This window comes from Talpa occidentalis, unplaced genomic scaffold, assembly GCF_014898055.3.
Source record: "Talpa occidentalis isolate TD23 unplaced genomic scaffold, MPIMG_talOcc4v2.1 talOcc4.10, whole genome shotgun sequence".
NCBI lineage: Eukaryota > Metazoa > Chordata > Mammalia > Eulipotyphla > Talpidae > Talpa > Talpa occidentalis.
In genome coordinates this window covers 15,182,223-15,199,753 of record NW_023600993.1, presented here as the reverse complement: position 1 = coordinate 15,199,753, position 17,531 = coordinate 15,182,223, and the positions used below count along the sequence as shown (strand labels likewise).

General features: G+C 38.1%; 1 protein-coding gene across 7 annotated transcripts in view; it reads left to right on the top strand.

Annotated features, from left to right (window-relative positions):
* The window catches only part of EFHB (EF-hand domain family member B), a 46,316-nt gene that overhangs the window by 2,863 nt on the left and 25,922 nt on the right, over nt 1-17,531 (top strand). For 4 of the 7 annotated variants that reach the window (XM_037524891.2, XM_054691567.1, XM_054691518.1 and 1 more), the window contains 6 exons: nt 4,603-5,000; nt 6,044-6,106; nt 6,901-7,044; nt 7,848-8,028; nt 9,183-9,293; nt 12,985-13,114. In XM_037524891.2, coding sequence (XP_037380788.1) covers nt 4,603-5,000; nt 6,044-6,106; nt 6,901-7,044; nt 7,848-8,028; nt 9,183-9,293; nt 12,985-13,114 — 1,027 coding nt within the window. Of the gene's footprint in view, nt 1-3,903; nt 4,065-4,227; nt 4,253-4,602; nt 5,001-6,043; nt 6,107-6,900; nt 7,045-7,847; nt 8,029-9,182; nt 9,294-12,984; nt 13,115-17,531 lie in introns of those variants that run through there. The other 3 variants (XM_037524910.2, XM_037524901.2, XM_054691636.1) reach the window with 3 other exon arrangements.

Genomic DNA, 17,531 nt, shown 5'->3' with positions numbered 1-17,531 from the left:
TTCCTGATGATGCCTGTGCGTTAACATTTTGGCATCTTTGATCACCTTGTTCTTTCCTCCTGGAACACCATTTTCCTACCACCCGTCTCTGCAAGTCTCTCCTTGGGTGAGATTCCTAACTCCTCTGGACAGCATCTGAGATTACTACTACTGAATTTATCTTTTTCCTGCAGTTTCACAGCACTTTGCTTTACTCCCTGTAGTGATTCTAGTAGCAATAGTGCCCCCTTAGCCATGGAAGATATGTTCCAACACCTTCCATGGGTGCCTAAAGCCACAGATAGTACCAAACCACTGTATTTTTTCCCTATATGTATGCACCTATGATACGGCTTAATTTATAAATTAGACACAGTCAGTGATTAGCAACAATTAATAGGCTAGAACAATCATCACAGTGCACCTTAACAAAAGTTATGTGAATATTCTTTCTCAAAATTTTTAACTGATAATATTTTCAGACTAGGGTTGACCACAGGCTACTGAACCTGCTGAAAGCAAAACTCCATAGCAGGGGGACTACAAATATGCCTCATTTTACAGTCAGAGTGCCTAGACTTTTTTCCATAGACTTGTATTCCCATTAGACATTGAAGTTCTTAAGGGCCTGCCCTATAATTTATTCATCATTTAAATTTTTTTTTTAAATTTTGTGTAGAACTGGGTACAGGCCAGAGGTGTGGGGGGGAGGGGCCGGGAGGTGAGAGGATTCACCAGAGACAAAGAGGGGAGCTGAACAGGCAGATTTACTGAGATACACTGCTGAGGGGAGCAGTGGGCAAGACAGGAGAGGTCTGCTGCGCCATGTGGGTTAGTGCTGTGTCCAGGGATCCAGCTCAGGCCATAGTGGTGAAAGTGCTGAGACTCAACCCCTAGGCCACCAGGGAGGCCCACATTATCTCACTCCTTTTGGAACTTTGATGGATGTAATAAAGACTTCCAAAATATTTGTGAACTTATTTCCATTTAGAAATGTGAACATTTGACCCAAGACTTCATAACTCATGAATACTGAAATTTATAAACTGCCAGGAACTCTCCAATTTCATCATCCTAGGATCTTCCTCATTCATTTCTTTTTAACAATTTTGTTTTCAGATGCATGGCCTTCATGAATACATTCCACAATATTTTGAAGCTTAGTCGTGTTGTTTGCCTGGGAGACTGCTACTCCCATTGCTAACACTTCTTAGATCCAGTGGTTTTTTTTTTGATGAAGTACCACAGTAAAACTTTGCTTACTATGTTTTTTTTTTCCCTCTAGCCCCAGATAACTAAGGAGGAATAATAATTATATATTTAGTGTCAAACATGGGGTATAATAGTTCATAGACTGTGTCAAGGTAGCTACAAGTGGGCCCTGAATAAAGTCATCAGATCTTGAATACTGTCCTTAATGCTTGCTTTTCCCTCAAATCTCTATCCAACTAATCCAACTAATCTCCTTGACCTTGCATCTCTCAATCACACACAGCACAGTCTATCTTCTACCTTTTCTCCCAAGAAATCTTTTCTCCCTTGTATGGTTGAAAAATTAATCTTTGCACAGTTGTTAATGAAAGATTATATTTATTTTGAACTGGCACTCCTTATAATTCCTTAACTCTTACATAAGGAATTATAATTACGGTGGCAAGGCAATGAGCAAAAGGCTGTGGAAACTTGATCTAGTCACGTTTTAAAAGCTTTTGTCTTTGCCTGGGCCACCTTGGTGGTGCAAGGGTTAAATTTCAGTGCTATCAAGCTATCAAGCTATCAAGCCAGCCACTGTGTAATGAGTTCAATCCTGGCCAGGGAGGTAACCCACCTATGACAGCAGACCTCTCCTGTCTCCCCACTGCTCCCCCACAGCAGTGTGTTTCAATGTATCCACTCGTTCTGCTTTCTGTTCTCTGTAGGCCATGCCTCTGACCTACACCCCAGTTTTTGTATGAATAAATAAATAAAAATAAATCTTTAAAAAAAGCTTTTGTCTTTGTAGAGTATCATGCAAGCCTCAGTTCCAATGATACCTACCTAAGGAACTTCCACCAATTCTAAACTAGCTTCCTTCCATAGCAAAGCTTTCTGTTTCTTCATAACACTCAGCGCTATGCCAAATGATCTTACTTACTGGTTTATTTAACGATCACCCCTACTAGAATGTAAATTCCACAAGAAAGGTATTGACTTATATTTCTGGCACTGATAACAAAGTATGAGTTCAGGGCCTCCCTGGTGGTGCAAAGGATTAAGACGCAACCTATGAAGCAATACACAGCCACTGTAGCATAAGTTCCATCCCAGCGTGAGTTCGATCCCCAGCCAGGGAGTTACCCACATGGGGCAGCAGACCTCACCTGCTGCTTCCCTCAGCAGTGTATTCAGTCAATCTGCCTGCTCTGTTTCCCAGTCTTTCTCTGGTGGTTTCTTTCATCCTCCATGCCTCTGGCCTGTACCCCAGTTATTGCATGCATAAAAAAAAAAAATAAATCTTTAAGAAAAAAACAAAAACAAAATATGGGTTCAAGAGATATTTGTAAATTGAAAGAATTGGATGAACCCTTACAGGAACATATTGATTTATATACTACCAAGTTATTTAAAGTGCATTGGGTGGAGGATATATATATTTATTGTTTTTTTAAAATGTCTTTCTGGAGGCCTCCCCGGTGGCGCAGCGGTTGAGCGCTGGGTTGCGAAGCTGCCCGTGGCCTCTGCGGCGCCGGTTCGATCCCCGGCTGCTCCCCGGCCACCAGAGGAGGGTCCCACAGGGCGCGCAGACCTCTCCTGCCACCCGCTGTTCCCCTCAGCAGTGTACTTCGGTCCTTCTGCCTGCTCTGCTCCCCGCTCTGGCTCTGGTGAATTCTCTCGCCCTCCCGCGCTTCTGACTGTACCCAGTGCATGTATAAACAAAACAAACAAACCAGCAAACAAATAAATAAAGCATGCCTCTATTAAAAAATAAATAAATAAATAAAAATTAATAAATAAACTAAAAAAAAATAAAATGTCTTTCTGGAGTATTTAATCACTAGAAAATTTTGGTAAATGGTTTTTACAAATGTGAAATAGTATTTCCCTAGTCATCTCTTAAAAATTTGTGGGATTTTACACGTTTTCTATAGAGTTCCTAGAAAGACTGGATTCCTATAAATTCCACTCGAATTCTAAGGTACATGTTCTCTGTATCCTTAATATGTGTAGAATATGAAAAATATTTCACCAAATATACTTTGATAAACTCGGACAGAGGTTAACCCCAATTTAAATAAAATCCCATGTTTAAAAATTAGTTTGAGTTAGCCCACAGTATTATAACAATCCAATATGCATTATTGTGTAACATTTCAATCTTTAACATACTTTAGATGTTACATAAAACAGTTATTGAAATGTAAGTGTTCTCAAAGACTTTAAAATATTTCTGTACCACAGGGGCCAAATAAAATAACTTTACAGAATTTAAAGTAGTTCTTTAGCACCAGAAGAACGATATGAAGTGCACATGTACTTGCACAAGAAAGGATCTAAAATGTGTGGTCACCACCAGTGTGTTATGTATTTTCTAATCTGTAAAATTAATAGGCCATTGACCTGCAGGAAGCCTCTGGCTGAACCCATCTTGGGTTTGGGCGACCCAAGAGTAGTTGGTGAGAGCATTTGCTCTAGTGCTCAAGACCATATCCTTACAGTTTTCTTGCCCTTCAAATCTAGTAAGGAAGAGAAAACAAGATGTGGAAGGAAATCATAACCGAGGGATAGATAAGGGAGGCAGGCAGAGAGAATGGGGCGGTGATCAGTTGGAGAAAGAATTGCAAGCCAAGCCACGCCCCCGTTTCTCAGGTAACCGTGTAAACAGACCTGCGGCTTCTCTTTCCCTCGGTGAACCCCGGTAGTTAAGTGGTAGGCTGGAAACCATAGGCAGGGATTCCGAATGGAGATGTGTTGTTTCGTGAGAGTGGGATCCCAAAAAGATTTGGGCCCCCCAAGGGACTGGGAACTTCCCTTGACCCAGGTAAAGCCTTTCCCTTAGAGATGGGTGCCCCTACCTGTCTGAGAGAAAGTCTCCACTGAGCACAAAGGTAGGACTTCCCCAGGAAAAAAAAGGCTGACTTAGGAGAAAGGAGGGTCATCGTGGGGTCAAAAATCTCCTATAGAGTTGGGGCTCAGCATGGAATTCGGAAAAGAAGATTCCCCAGGGGGAGAGAGCCCTTTTGTTAGGCATAAAGGTCGAGGAGAGGATGCCATCACCAGAAACAATCTCCATTGGGTGAGGACCCTGAAACGAGATAAAAAAGACAGACTATTTCTAGCACCCTCATGGAAAGGAGTAATTTAGGAGTCTACAGGGTCTCAGGCTCACGGGAAACAAAACCTTTTCTGGCTATGTTGTCAGGAAGAATGGAGTTAGACAACGGGGGTCTGGAGTGTTCACCTGCAAGATAATCCAGTCTCCCTTGGGCATGGTGTGTGGGCATGGTGCTACTATATTGGTCTAATGAAGGGTGTTCATTGATTGGGAATTGGAAATTTAACCAGGCTTGGGATATGACTCAGGTCAATCTCCACTTATTAAATACTATAATTAGTAATTCTATTTTCCTGTTTCACTGTTTGTAGTTAATGACCCCACCCCACAGGCTCTAGGGAGCAGGAGAGATGCTATGGTTGGTGCCCCTGAAGGCTTAGGGGATTCGGTGGGAAAGGAGCCTCCACTGAGTATGGAACCTGAACAGGAGGTAGAAAAAGAATCTACTTGTGTTGGGATGACGCCCAGCCAAGAGATGATGCCTCCTGTGGAGGTGGACATTGGGCTACCCCCTTCAGAGGAGGAAGATGAAACTAAGAACACAGAGCCTCAATTAGGCTTGATCATAGACCCTGCAGAGGGCCATTCTGCCCAGCAACCTGAAGAGAAAAAGGATGCTGAAAACACCGAACCGGGAGTGGAGCCTCCAGATCGCATCAGATCCATATACGCTGGGAAATTTTTTGATCGGATGCCTTGCTGGCCAAGTGTAAGTTTTATTTTTTTTTCTAGTACTTTCCCTAGGAATTACGTATTACCGTGTCTTTAAGATGATAAACTGATTAGTTTGGATTTCTGAAATCAAACTGAAGAGATTTCATTGACAGTCTTTGTGAAAGATTTACTCAATAGAAACAGAAGCAAGAGCATCCATTGCCATTCTGATATCCGTTGTCCTTTCGACTCGTTTGGCTTTTAACCTTGTCTGGTTTCTTCTGATTTCTCTGCTGCCCTTCCTAGATGGCAGCTTTGTTTTCTGATTGCTTCCTTCTTTCTCTGTTAACCTTCATTTCACTCCTCAATCTTCAAACTAATTAGGAAGTTAGTTCTTTAAGTAGTGGAAGATAATGAATAACAGGTGAAAAGTTAGATGGCTATTCCAAAGAAATGACTGCCTGAAATTAACACAGAATTAGAGATCACAGAGTACAGTGAAACCCTTTTAGGAGATGATAGTGTTAAGAATTTGCCATTTAATTGTGGGTCTCTGATGAAAGAGGGGTCTTGATGGGTGACTTAGGAGTTTTCTAGGTTTATAATTATTCTGATCTGGTGGTAGGTGACTATCCAGTAGTGGCCATTCTAAGTTTTTAATAATTAAAAGGTATCAGTTGAAGAAGGCAGAGATACATTTGGTAACATGAGACAGTCTGAGCCATACATGGCAATGGAAAAGGTCTAGGCAAGCTCTTTTAGAAATATATTTATGAGAGGTGTTCAGAGAAAGAAATGTTAATGAGGTGAATTCTTATTGTGTAGTTCGTGGCATCTAGTGGGTATTTAGTTAACATGCATGATAAATGGAAGAAAGACTTGAGATTAAATGGAAGAAGAATCAAAGAAGCACTTAATGTTTATGAGTCAGGGTTGCTTTAGATTTGCCATTTGCTTCTTTTTTTCTGAGTAGTGTTACAGTGCTTAAAAATAACTGTAGCATTAGAAACACAGGCCAGAATTTGAAAAAAAATCTGTTCTTCAAAATCCTTTCTCTCTACCCTGACAGTGATGATCTATTGCTTTTTTTTTCCTTAGGCTGGTAAAGTTATTCCTATTGGATACAGAGTTGCAAACTGCTTGACTGAAAAACTTCCCAGGGTGAGGATTTTCATTATGCACTTGAGTTTATATTTTTACCTTTTATGTGAACATTGTAAGACAAGTCTCAACCTTCCTTATGAAAACTGTATACATTTAATATGGGCATTTGGATTCTTCACTGTGTTTCAAGGCCACCTCTTGATTTCATTCAAGAAAATGAAAATTCCAGGCTTATAATTTCTAGTTCTGCAAAAACAAAAGGGATTTTGGGCCTCCCTGGTGGTGCAAGGGGTTGAAACACAACCTATGAAGCTATCCGCAGCCACTGCAGCACGAGTGCCATCCCGGGCCAGGGAGCAACCCACATGGCACAGTAGACCTCTCCTACCTCACCCGCTGCTCCCCTCAGCAGTGTATTTTCAGTCAGTCTGCCTGTTCTGTTCCCTACTCTGTCTCTCGTGACTCCTCTCACCCCCACAACTCTGGCCTGTACCCCAGTTCTTGTATGCATAAATAAATCTTTAAACAACAACAATAGCAACAACAAAAACAGGGATTTTGATTTATTTCAATAGGAAATAGTCATTTCTGGTATGTTTTCTGTACTGGATACTCCCTTGCTTTAATTTTGAAATTTGGTATCAATTCAAAGTACATTTTAGGGAGTTACAATACTAGGGGTTACAGTTTCCCCACTACACTGCACTGGTGTGCTACTACACTGGTCTAATGAAGGGTGTTCATTGATTGGGAATTGGAAATTTAACCAGGCTTGGGATATGACTCAGGTCAATCTCTATATATTAAATACTATAATTAGTAATTCTATTTTCTTGTTTCACTGTTTGTAGTTAACGACCCCACCGGAGGCAAAAAAATTTTTCAACTTCAGATATCCACCTGTTGGAGCAGAAAGAGTGTTTTATGGCAGAGCGAATGATCCCCAAATCCCACCTTATTTGACACATGGACTCAGATCTACACATTCAATACCAGTAACTTTTCTTTTCTTCCACCCACCCGAATGTTACTCACTAGCCAAAGTGAAAATACACAAATAAGTTGTTAATGAAATCATCAGTTCAAATTTTACTTTTACCTTTAACCTTGAGAAATGGAAAAGAAAATCTAAGTACAGTGACGAGAGTGTAGAGAAATGAAAGGTGTATGCCCTAAGCGATATCTTCTCCTTTCAGACAATAAAAGCCAAGTTACGTTTTATTTTCTCACAGTGAAGAGAAATTCAGTCAGGTTTTGTTAGTGAATAGAGGGGCCAGAAACCTAGAAATCATGGCTCAGAGGCGCTCCAGAGTACTTGCATATACTTTGAGTGGAAGTGGAGGTGGAATCCAAGTGCTATCTGTTATTGATTGAATGGACAGTGTAGAGTCAGAGGACTTGCCACATGTCTGGAGAGACTTTGTGGAAATGATTTGGTTCTTGTGTTTTCCATTTCTACTCTCTGGGAATGTTTCAGGCATGTATTTTGGAAGCTCCCCTCCTAAATCATTTAACCCCATTGAAACTTTTTCTCTGTTGACATGTATTATCATGTCAAAAAGAAAATACATGTCTAGACATGTTTAAGGTTCACAGTTCCAATTCTGACAGTTCATGTGAAGATGAGCAAAGGCAAAGATGATGAAATGTTTTCTCACAGTCTTATTCTCTTCTCCCCAATGATTGGAGTTTCAGTTTTTTGTTGTTACATTTGTACTTTGTATGATTCTTTTAGGCAAAGGTATTGATAATCTATACTTTTTTGTTGTTACATTTGTACTTTGTATGATTCTTTTAGGCAAAGGTATTGATAAACCCACAACCTATTACAACATTTCAACAGAGAATTAAAGATAAAAAGGAATCAATATATTTTAGTAATCGATGGGCGCCATTAGGAAAATCTCATGATCAAACACCAGGATTACCGAAAGGCCTGGATATACTCAATACCACATTTGGGACAGCAGTCATCAGAGGTAGTTAAAAAAAAAATAAGGGGTGGGGAGGAAGTGTAATATTCAGTTAAACTTTATTGTATCATGCATAAAGATTGAAACATGAAAAATGTATTTTAGAACAGATAAAGTACTTTATTTTAATAGGATTGCATTTATTGTTTATGTAGATATGACATAGCATTACAGCAATTAGATCATAGCTGAAATCGATGATTAGTCCACTTAGTATGGAAAAGTACTGTCAAGGTGTACCTCATTTGAATATATAATAGCAAGAATGTTCTAAAATGTGCATGTGTATTAATTTGTTTAATGATTACTATATCAAAAAGAAATATTATTTTAAAAGATTATTTTGACCCCAGTTCTTGGCAGAAAATCCAAAAGAAAGAAAATATATTAATTTATGTTGACAGATTGAAAGGGAAGAATGAAATTTTAAATGGAATTATATTATAAATCATTATGCAAAACAATGAAGCGAATTCACTGTGCACAACAGCACTGGGGACCACCTGTCATGAAAAGCTACTGTTAAACATTTCATAGTTTAGGTTTGGAATTAGTAGAAAGAAGCTTGCTTCCTGATTCCAATGATTCCCTGGCACTTTGGGCCACTTTGAGGATGGAGATTCATATCAAAATGGATTTGAGGGTGTGCCCGCCTGCCTACAGCTTCCAAAATTGCACCATGGCTATGCCACAGGGCATCAGGATTTCTAATTCAAATTTGCTTAAATAATTGTCTTGAGAAGTCTGGGGCAAATTAAAATAAAATTTGTCCAGAGGTTCTGAAAATTTAAAATTTAACCAGTTTTAGAATGTGGCTCAGGACAATCCATACAATTTTGATTATTCTCCAGAATTCTAGGGAGTGAGCCAGATCAATTGGGGGTCACCAACACAGTGACACTTAGACTATGTCCTGTCTTTCTTGATAACTTTTAAAAATAATTTTTTTTGATTTAAGATTTGTTAGTAATACTACATAGATTTCAAAATACAGGATAAACCTTTACTTACCTTGCTTTTGTGTTTTCCCAGAGTATCCATGTAGCTTATGCAATCAGTGTACCTCATTTCTCATTTGTTCTAGTCAATTTAAATGTGTTATAAATAAATATGTTATAAATAAAATATCTTTAAAGTGATTTCAATGATTCTTTCTCTAGAATTTTCTGCTAGAGATGTGGTGAATCCACCAAAATCCTATGAAGAAGTATTTAAAGAAGGAAGGGAAGGCCATGATCTGTATATTGTTTCTCACAATAGTTATTTTGCAGGTGAGTGTCCTTCAGTGTACATTAGGCCTGAAGGTATGGGACTCAGATTTGTGCAGAGAAATAAAATAGATAATGTGCATAAAGTGAAGTGCCTGGCACATGATGGGTGATTAGTAAATGATAGCAACTCATTATTCATAAGGTTATAAACCCTGATAGTTGGGAACATACACATTTATGCATTTTGTACATAAATTGTAGAAATATATATCATCATATTATATATATCATTATCATATATCAAATATAGATATCTCATTAAAGAGAAAAACAGCTAAGAAAGATTAAATGTTAGTATTAACTTTCGTGGTTTTAGATTTAAAATATTATTTTTATTTAAAAGTCAGGATTATTCTAAGTGTTTAGTTCTATATGAGGAATGTTGGTTAGTGGTCGAGTGCACAATTTTTTAATTGGATCAGGTTCAAATCCTAGTTTAATATTCATTATCTTTTAGATCTTGGATATTTCCTTACCTGGTCATCATCTATTTGAATTTCTTGTTGGGGATAATAATATGGTAGGGATTAAGTGAGTACAAGCAAAATGCTTAGCATGGTGTCAGGAACAATAACTATTACTATTGTTACTGCTGTTAATATAATATAATAATTGTCTAGTAGTCTTGTCTAATAGTAACATTTTCTGCAATTATTCTATAACACACGTAAAGGCATTAGATGTAAAATACAACTTGATTGCCCAGTGTATTGATGTTAAGTAAAATCTTGTTATAATAGAGATTGAGAATTAGACTGATACATGTCCTGAGAAAGCCCACGGGCTGTGCATGATCTATGAACTCATTCTTCATCAGCTAGAAGACTCACCTCTTCCTGCAGAGCAAAGCTCCTCTCTTCTTTGTTCCCTCTACTTCTTTACTTTTTCCCTTTTACCACCCTGTCTGCTCTTCCTCCTGAACTTATGCTGGGACTTATCTCCTAAGCCTGTTGCTCCACTGTCTGGAATCTGCCAGTCTCTTCTCTTATGGCCAGTCTCTGAGGGTTCTGTACAGTCTGTAACATGAAAAATGCCAGCCCAAGGATCGTCTCTACCCTCCCATTCAGACTGCTACTGGGTCTACCCACTCAGATGTCACATTCCTTCCCAAACCGTGACTTCTCTGCATCTCTCCATCCTTCTCCTGTGGCTTCTGTTTCTTCCACACCCATCCCAACCGGCCCTTTCTTTATTCCCCCTTCCCTTCCTCCCTCTTTTGTGAAAATATCTTACTCATTTTTTGGACAAAAGTTCAACATCTATTGCACAACAAATACAATGCTCTTTAATGTTTTACAAAGAACTATGTATTTTTGTATCTCTGCATGCCTATCTGTATATATACACAGACATACATATAACTTATAATGAGGACGTATGCACTTAGCAGTTGGAGAAAAATGAAGGTGAATTTTTTTTATATTCAGAAAAACTATAATGGACTATAACTTGTGTGAAATTTCCTTCATTTGCTCATTTTTACATGTTTCATTAGCCTCTAGAAAAGTCAGACTCCAATCTGTTTTATATTGTCCTTATTTCATTATCATAATGAAAGTACTTTATTATATGATACATCGTAACTGTAGGGAATTTCTATAACCTTGACATCTTTTTTTTTTTTTTTTAAGATTTATTTATTCATTTATACAAGCACTGGGTACAGTCAGAAGTGCAGGAGGGTGAGAGAATTCACCAGAGCCAGAGCGGGGAGCAGAACAGGCAGACTGATGTATACACTGCTGAGGGGAGCAGGGGGCGGCAGGAGAGGTCTGTCGCGTCATGTGGGACCCTCGCCAGCGGCCGGGGATCGAACCAGCGCTGCAGAGGCTGCAGGCAGCTTGCAGCCCAGTGCTCAACCACTGTGCCACCAGGGGAGGCCCAGCCTTGAAATCTTATTAGCTAGAGATAGTAACTGTTGATATATTGAAATCTTTTTCTAACTTCATCTATTAAGCCAGCTTTCTTTTTTTTAATTTTTTTAAAAGATTTATTTATTTATGCATAAAAGAACTGGGGTACAGGCCAGAGATGTGGGGGGTGAGAGGATTCACCAGAGATACAATGGGGAACAGAACAGGCGGACTGAACGAAATACACTGCTGAGGGGAGCAGTGGGTGAGACAGGAGAGGACTGCTGCATCATGTGGGTTGCTCCCTGGCTGGCCGGGAATTGAACTCATGCTACAGAGGCTGCAGATTGCTTCATAGTGCTGTGCTTAACCCCTTGCACCACCAGGGAGGCCCCCCATCTTTCTTTATTTAAATGGAATTGTACTCTCCATGCTTTGGAGGAAGCTGCTATCTATATTTAAATTTTTTTATTTAAAATACTATGTCCCATGGAGCTTGGTGGATTATTCTCAGGACTCTGGTAGTAGGCAAGATATGAAAACAAACATTTGTAGATGTTTGAACCTATAACCCCTGAAACAAATGTAATGATATAGCAACAATATATATGTATATGTATGAGCTAATGACTTCTTAATAAATAATATGTCTGTGATGCCATTCAGAAATAATAAATGTTCAATATCTTCTAAATATACTCAATGATTAAATAAAATGCAAGCTATGTAGAAATATATAAAATACAAAGAATACAAGAAAATCTCCCACCATTTCTATTCTTTCATAGATACTTTCCCAGATACATACATGTGTGTTTTGTTCCCCACTGTATATAAGTTTTTTCTATTTGCTTATTTCCCCATTGTTTGAAATATCTTGGTTGTTTTTCTGTCAGCATTTATATTGTATTTTTCAGTATTACAAAAATATGTTGTTTACATATCTCTGTGAATGCAGTCTATTTCTTTAGGATACATTCCTAGATTTCTGAGCAGTTAAAATAGCTACTAATTATTAGTAGCTATTAGCTACTAATAGCTCCACCCTAATAACCACCCCAGTCTGCCCTCATATCTGTAGTGATGAGAATTTCCAATTCTCCACCTCTTCCCCAATAGTGACCTTTGCCTATCTTCTTTAATTTTATCCAACTAAGAAACAGAGCATGATTTCTCATTTACATTATTTGAGTCACTAGTGAGGTTCAATAGCTTTTCTCTATCATTTCTTAACCTCTTAGCCAATTTCCAGTTTCAGTCTTACTGTCTTATCTAAAAATAAAAAGCTAGCATCATGTCATGACTTGAAAGAAGAAAGTACGGCGTTCGATCTAAATATGCAGACTTCTATGTTGGGTTTCCTGCTTTCAGTTACCATTTGAATGCTTTTAATATGTGATAAGTGATTATAATGAGTTATGAGGTTGTGATGGTCTAATGATCTTGCCAAGCCTTGCAAATACTAAATACTTCTCAAGTCTAAACCTAGTGGAAACAACCGCTGAGCTTTCACAGCATTATCTTACCTTTCCTGATCTTTGGGATTTCTGTAACATTACTGGGGGGGGGGGTCTATATTTTTCATCATTGATATCTTTCTCCTACATCATTTCCCTACTTACTTTCCAAATATGAACACAAGGCACTCTTGTGTACCAATCTCCTATCTATAGTCAAATCTGTACAATTTGTGGTGCTGTTACAATTCCATTCTTTGTCCCACTCAGCTTTTCAATGACCATGAGAACATAATGTGCTTCTTGCAAGACAAGGTTATTGTGTTGCTTAAGTGTGAAGTGTTTACACACCATGCTCCTCCTTCCTCTCCACCCCCACAGGAGAAGCAAAGAACAGAAAGTATAATCCAGCAAGTTTCCATAGGTTTAATTTGTATGGGGGCCCAACACCGCATTTTAATGATGGAAGAAACATGGCAAAAACTTTACACTGGCTCCAAGAAATGCAAATGTAAGTTTAATTTTATTGTGTTCTGGAACAAGCGTTAGGTATATGACATAGGGACTTAAAGTACATTTTTAAATTTATTTTGCAAAAGGGCAATGCATTGACATGATTCTAACATAAAATTGATAGAAAATGATATACAGTGATATGTCTCCCAAACTGTCCAAATCTCTCTCCATCTGGAGATAAACATCATACTGTTTTATGTATGTGGTATATCTCTATGTATGTATCATTCTAAAGTCACATCATACCTTTATAAGCAACTATGAAGATATACATAAAAGTTTTTAATCTGTGGGATCAACCATATGTATTTCTTTCTTTCTTTTTTTTTTTTTTTTTTTTTTGTGGGACCCTCGTCAGCGGCCGGGGAATGAACTGGCGCTGCAGAGGCTGCGGGCAGCCTCGCAACCCAGTGCTCAACCGCTGCGCCACCAGGGGAGGCCCAACCATATGTATTTCTTAAAGATGATGGACTTTCAAATTTTGCAATGATGTCACATGTAATTGACCTGTCATTTATCATTCAACGTTTTTTAATAGTTATTTGGGTATCTGATCATCTGACTTAACTGTTGCAAACATCTTTCTATGCCTTCATTCTGTATATAGCTACTTACCTACAAAATTAAAAACTTTCCTTAGTTTTTAATTTCCTGTATAATATTTTATATCTAAGGCAGCACTAAAACATTGGGTCATTATTTATAAATATTCTTATTTCTTACTAGACTTTAAAAAATCAGAGATTTGGAAATATCAGCATAGTAGATTGAATGGTGGCATCCCAAAAGGTTTGTCCAATTCTAATTCCCAGAATGTATGACTATTACCTCATATGAGATAATTCTGAATTATCTGGGTGAGTCCTGAATCCAACAACAAATGTCCTTATAAGGGAAAGTCACACAGAGATTAAAGACAGAAGGAAAAGACATACATTGGAGGTGATGTGAAGATGGCAGAGCAGATTGGAGTGATGTGGCCTCAAGCCAAAGAAGCTGAAGAATGTCAATAGCCACCAGATGTTGGAAGAAGCATTGTGTAGATTCTCCTATAGAGTCTTTGAAGGAAATGTTGCCTTGTTGACACCTTGATTTCAGACGTCTGGCCTCCAGAATGTGAGAGAATATGCTTTAGTTGTCTTAAACCACCAGTTTGTGGTAACTTGTTGCAGCAACCACAGGAAACTAATAATATACTGGGTCTGCATTTCTACCTGTCAGTAATGGGAGCGAATTTGTTTTGCCCTCTGCTCTCTTTAAAGGAGGCCCAAGTTTCCATAGGTCCCAGTGTGCACACCAAGTTTACATTCCTACCGGCACCCAACCTGTCTGAGTGTCTCAATCATTGTTTGTCTTCTCTGTTGATAACAACAGCTCCCAGTTATAGAGGCAAAGGGCTGAGTACTTCATATTTTTAATTAAATTCTACCAACAACTCCATGAAGTAGGTGTGCTAATTTTTATCATTCCTATTTAACAAATGAAAAAAGCAGGAAGTGAAAAATTAAAGCATTTGTCCAAGATCATGCAGCTCAGAAGTAGTCGGGGTAGGAAAGAAACCCAGACAGTGTGGCTCTGGTGCCTATCACCCCAATACCAGGTATATAGGGCAATGATTCTGTGACCACAGGCCTTCAATTGTGACTTTCTTTCCTCTTCCAATCCTTTATTATGAGTTTTGGATACCTGGATTCTTTAAACTGTTAACAGTAAACCGTAAACACAAAAGATGTTCTCACAACATCAGTGCATATAAGATCATTTTCCTTAGGATATAGAAGAAGAGCTCATATAACAAATGTTCATTAATTTCTCATCATTGAAAAGGTTCAACCATACATAAAGGAAAACATGAAGAAGTAGTTTAAATATTAATTAATACATTAATACTTGAAGGGAAAAGGCAAACATGATTTATCCAGCTTTGGAAGCTTAGAAATATAAATCTACTATTAATTTACAAAATACATGAAGTAAACACATTATCAACCATATGGTCTTCAAGAATGCCCTAAAAATGGGGTCAGTAACAAGAACATATTAACAGGGATGTGAGGCAGTCATACAAAAATGCAGCAAGGATCCCTAAAACTAATGCAATCTTATATGTCAATTATATCTCAATTTAAAAATATGCTGTTTGTAAGAGCAGACAATGTGCAGACTACATTTCCCTGTAACTTGTCTCTAACCTTAAGGAGACTTTGCTTATGGAACAATGTTTTAATTGATCACATTTTTTTTTTTTTTTGTATTTTGAAACTTGATTGGGAAATTGTTGCTAAAAAAGTTGAGAAATTATTCCTTTGCCTCATCAGGTTTTAAAATGAACTCACTACTTTGCTCTTCAGTGTAATTTCTTTTTTCTTTTTTTTTTTTTTAAAGATTTATTTATTTATTTATAGAAGCACTGAGTACAGTCAGAAGCACGGGAGGGTGAGAGAATTCACCAGAGGCAGAGCGGGGAGCAGAACAGGCAGACTAACAAAATACACTGCTGAGGGGAGCAGCGGGCGGCAGGAGAGGTCTGTGCGCCATGTGGGACTCGCCCTGCCGCCGGGATGGAACCGGCGCTGCAGAGGCTGCGGGCAGCTTCACAGCCCAGGGCTCAAACGCTGCACCACCGGGGAGGACCTCTTCAGTGTAATTTCTATTACAAGCCTGGGGTTAAGCATTTTAAGGCACCTCAGTTTTATAAATTTGACTTACTCAATTTCCAAAGGCTATTTTTCTTCTGTAAAACTATTTCTTTCTTTCTTTTTTTTTTTTAAGATTTATTTATTTATGCATACAAGGGCTGGGGTACAGCCCAGAGATGTTGGGGGCGGGGTGGTGAGAGGATTCACCAGAGACAGAGTGGGGAACAAAACAGGCAGGAAGACTGAAATCCACTGCTTGAGGGGAGCAGCGGGCGAGACAAGAAAGGTCTACTGCGCCATGTGGGTTGCTCCCTGGCGGGCCAGGGATTGTACTCATGCTGCAGAGGCTGTGGATTGCTTTATAGTGCAGTGCTTAACCCCTTGTGCCACCAGGGAGGTCCTGTAAAACTATTTCTGTTATGATCTTTGGTTTGAAGAATGGGATAGAGTCTTTAAATGGTAGATGTGTGTGCAAGCAGATCACAAGTCTCTATGTTTGTGTGTGTGAATGAATTTACTGGCACACAAAGGAATTTGCTCTGAAAAGGTTGGTGAATGCTGTGAGGTTGTGTAATGGTGTTGTAGTTGTCAATATTCCAACATACATGGCTACTCATACACACTTCCTAATTCTCCCAGAATCATAATTCAGGCATATTAAGACCAAAGAGTAGGTTCTAGGATTTATAGTCCTTACCCTTATCATCCCTGCATGTCCCTAATTATGGCCATTGGAGCTGGGTTTTAGATTGTCAGCTTTGTTCAAATTATCACCCTTCAACTGATAATTATTTATTCCAAACTTTTTTCCTTTTTCTTAAACTAATGAAAAGTAAGAAAGAATTACTTTGTATTTCATCTTTTGTTTCTCCACAGAGTGTCACTCTTCTCCAGAAAATTATTCAGCTCCATAGTTCCATGGTACAGGAAATACTTTTAAAAGCAATGGGATTTAGGAATTTAATGTTCATTGTTTTTAGTCTTGGCAAAACAATGGAGAATTTATTAATTTTAATGTTGTAAAATAGTAGTGTTGTGATTTTACAATTCTCAAAAGAAATCTTATTCATTTAATTACAATAATAGAAGTAACAAAATTATAGTACAGAAAATTGACAAAATAAAATTACCCATAATCCTGTCACCTTAATTCAACCATTATTATCTTTTTAATGTATTTCTTTCTACTGTGGTTTTCTGTATAGAGTTTTGCATAGCTTTAATCAGAGTGCAATTCCATTTTATATCCTGCTTTTTCACCTAACAGAAAATGATTTTCTATTGCTGTGTGTTCTTAATAACCAACATTTAAAATGCATAGAGTGCATTCTTGTTAATGTGACATAATTGAATCTTCATGATTGAACATGTAGATTTTTTCCACTAAAGTCAATGAAGCTACAAACATTTTTATACACACAACTTTTCCATATTTTCAATTATGTGGACTATCTGCTTATGAATGGCCCTTAAACATGGATAAAAGGGTAGGAACATTTCAATGTGTTTTTTGTTCACATTGCCAAATCATTTCCAAAAGGATTATAATAATTGTACTGACAATCTACAGGTGTTTTACCATACATTTTGTGATCATTAGCTACCTCTTCATGTTGTCTGTTACCTGTGTGTGTGTGTGCACTTATTCACTATGTTAACTGTGTTACTATGTTAAAATTTATTTTATTTACTAGAGTTTTATATTTTCTCCAGATAATTTGCTTACTAGATGTGAGTTATCATTTTATTTCCTTGGGCTATTTGATTCTTATT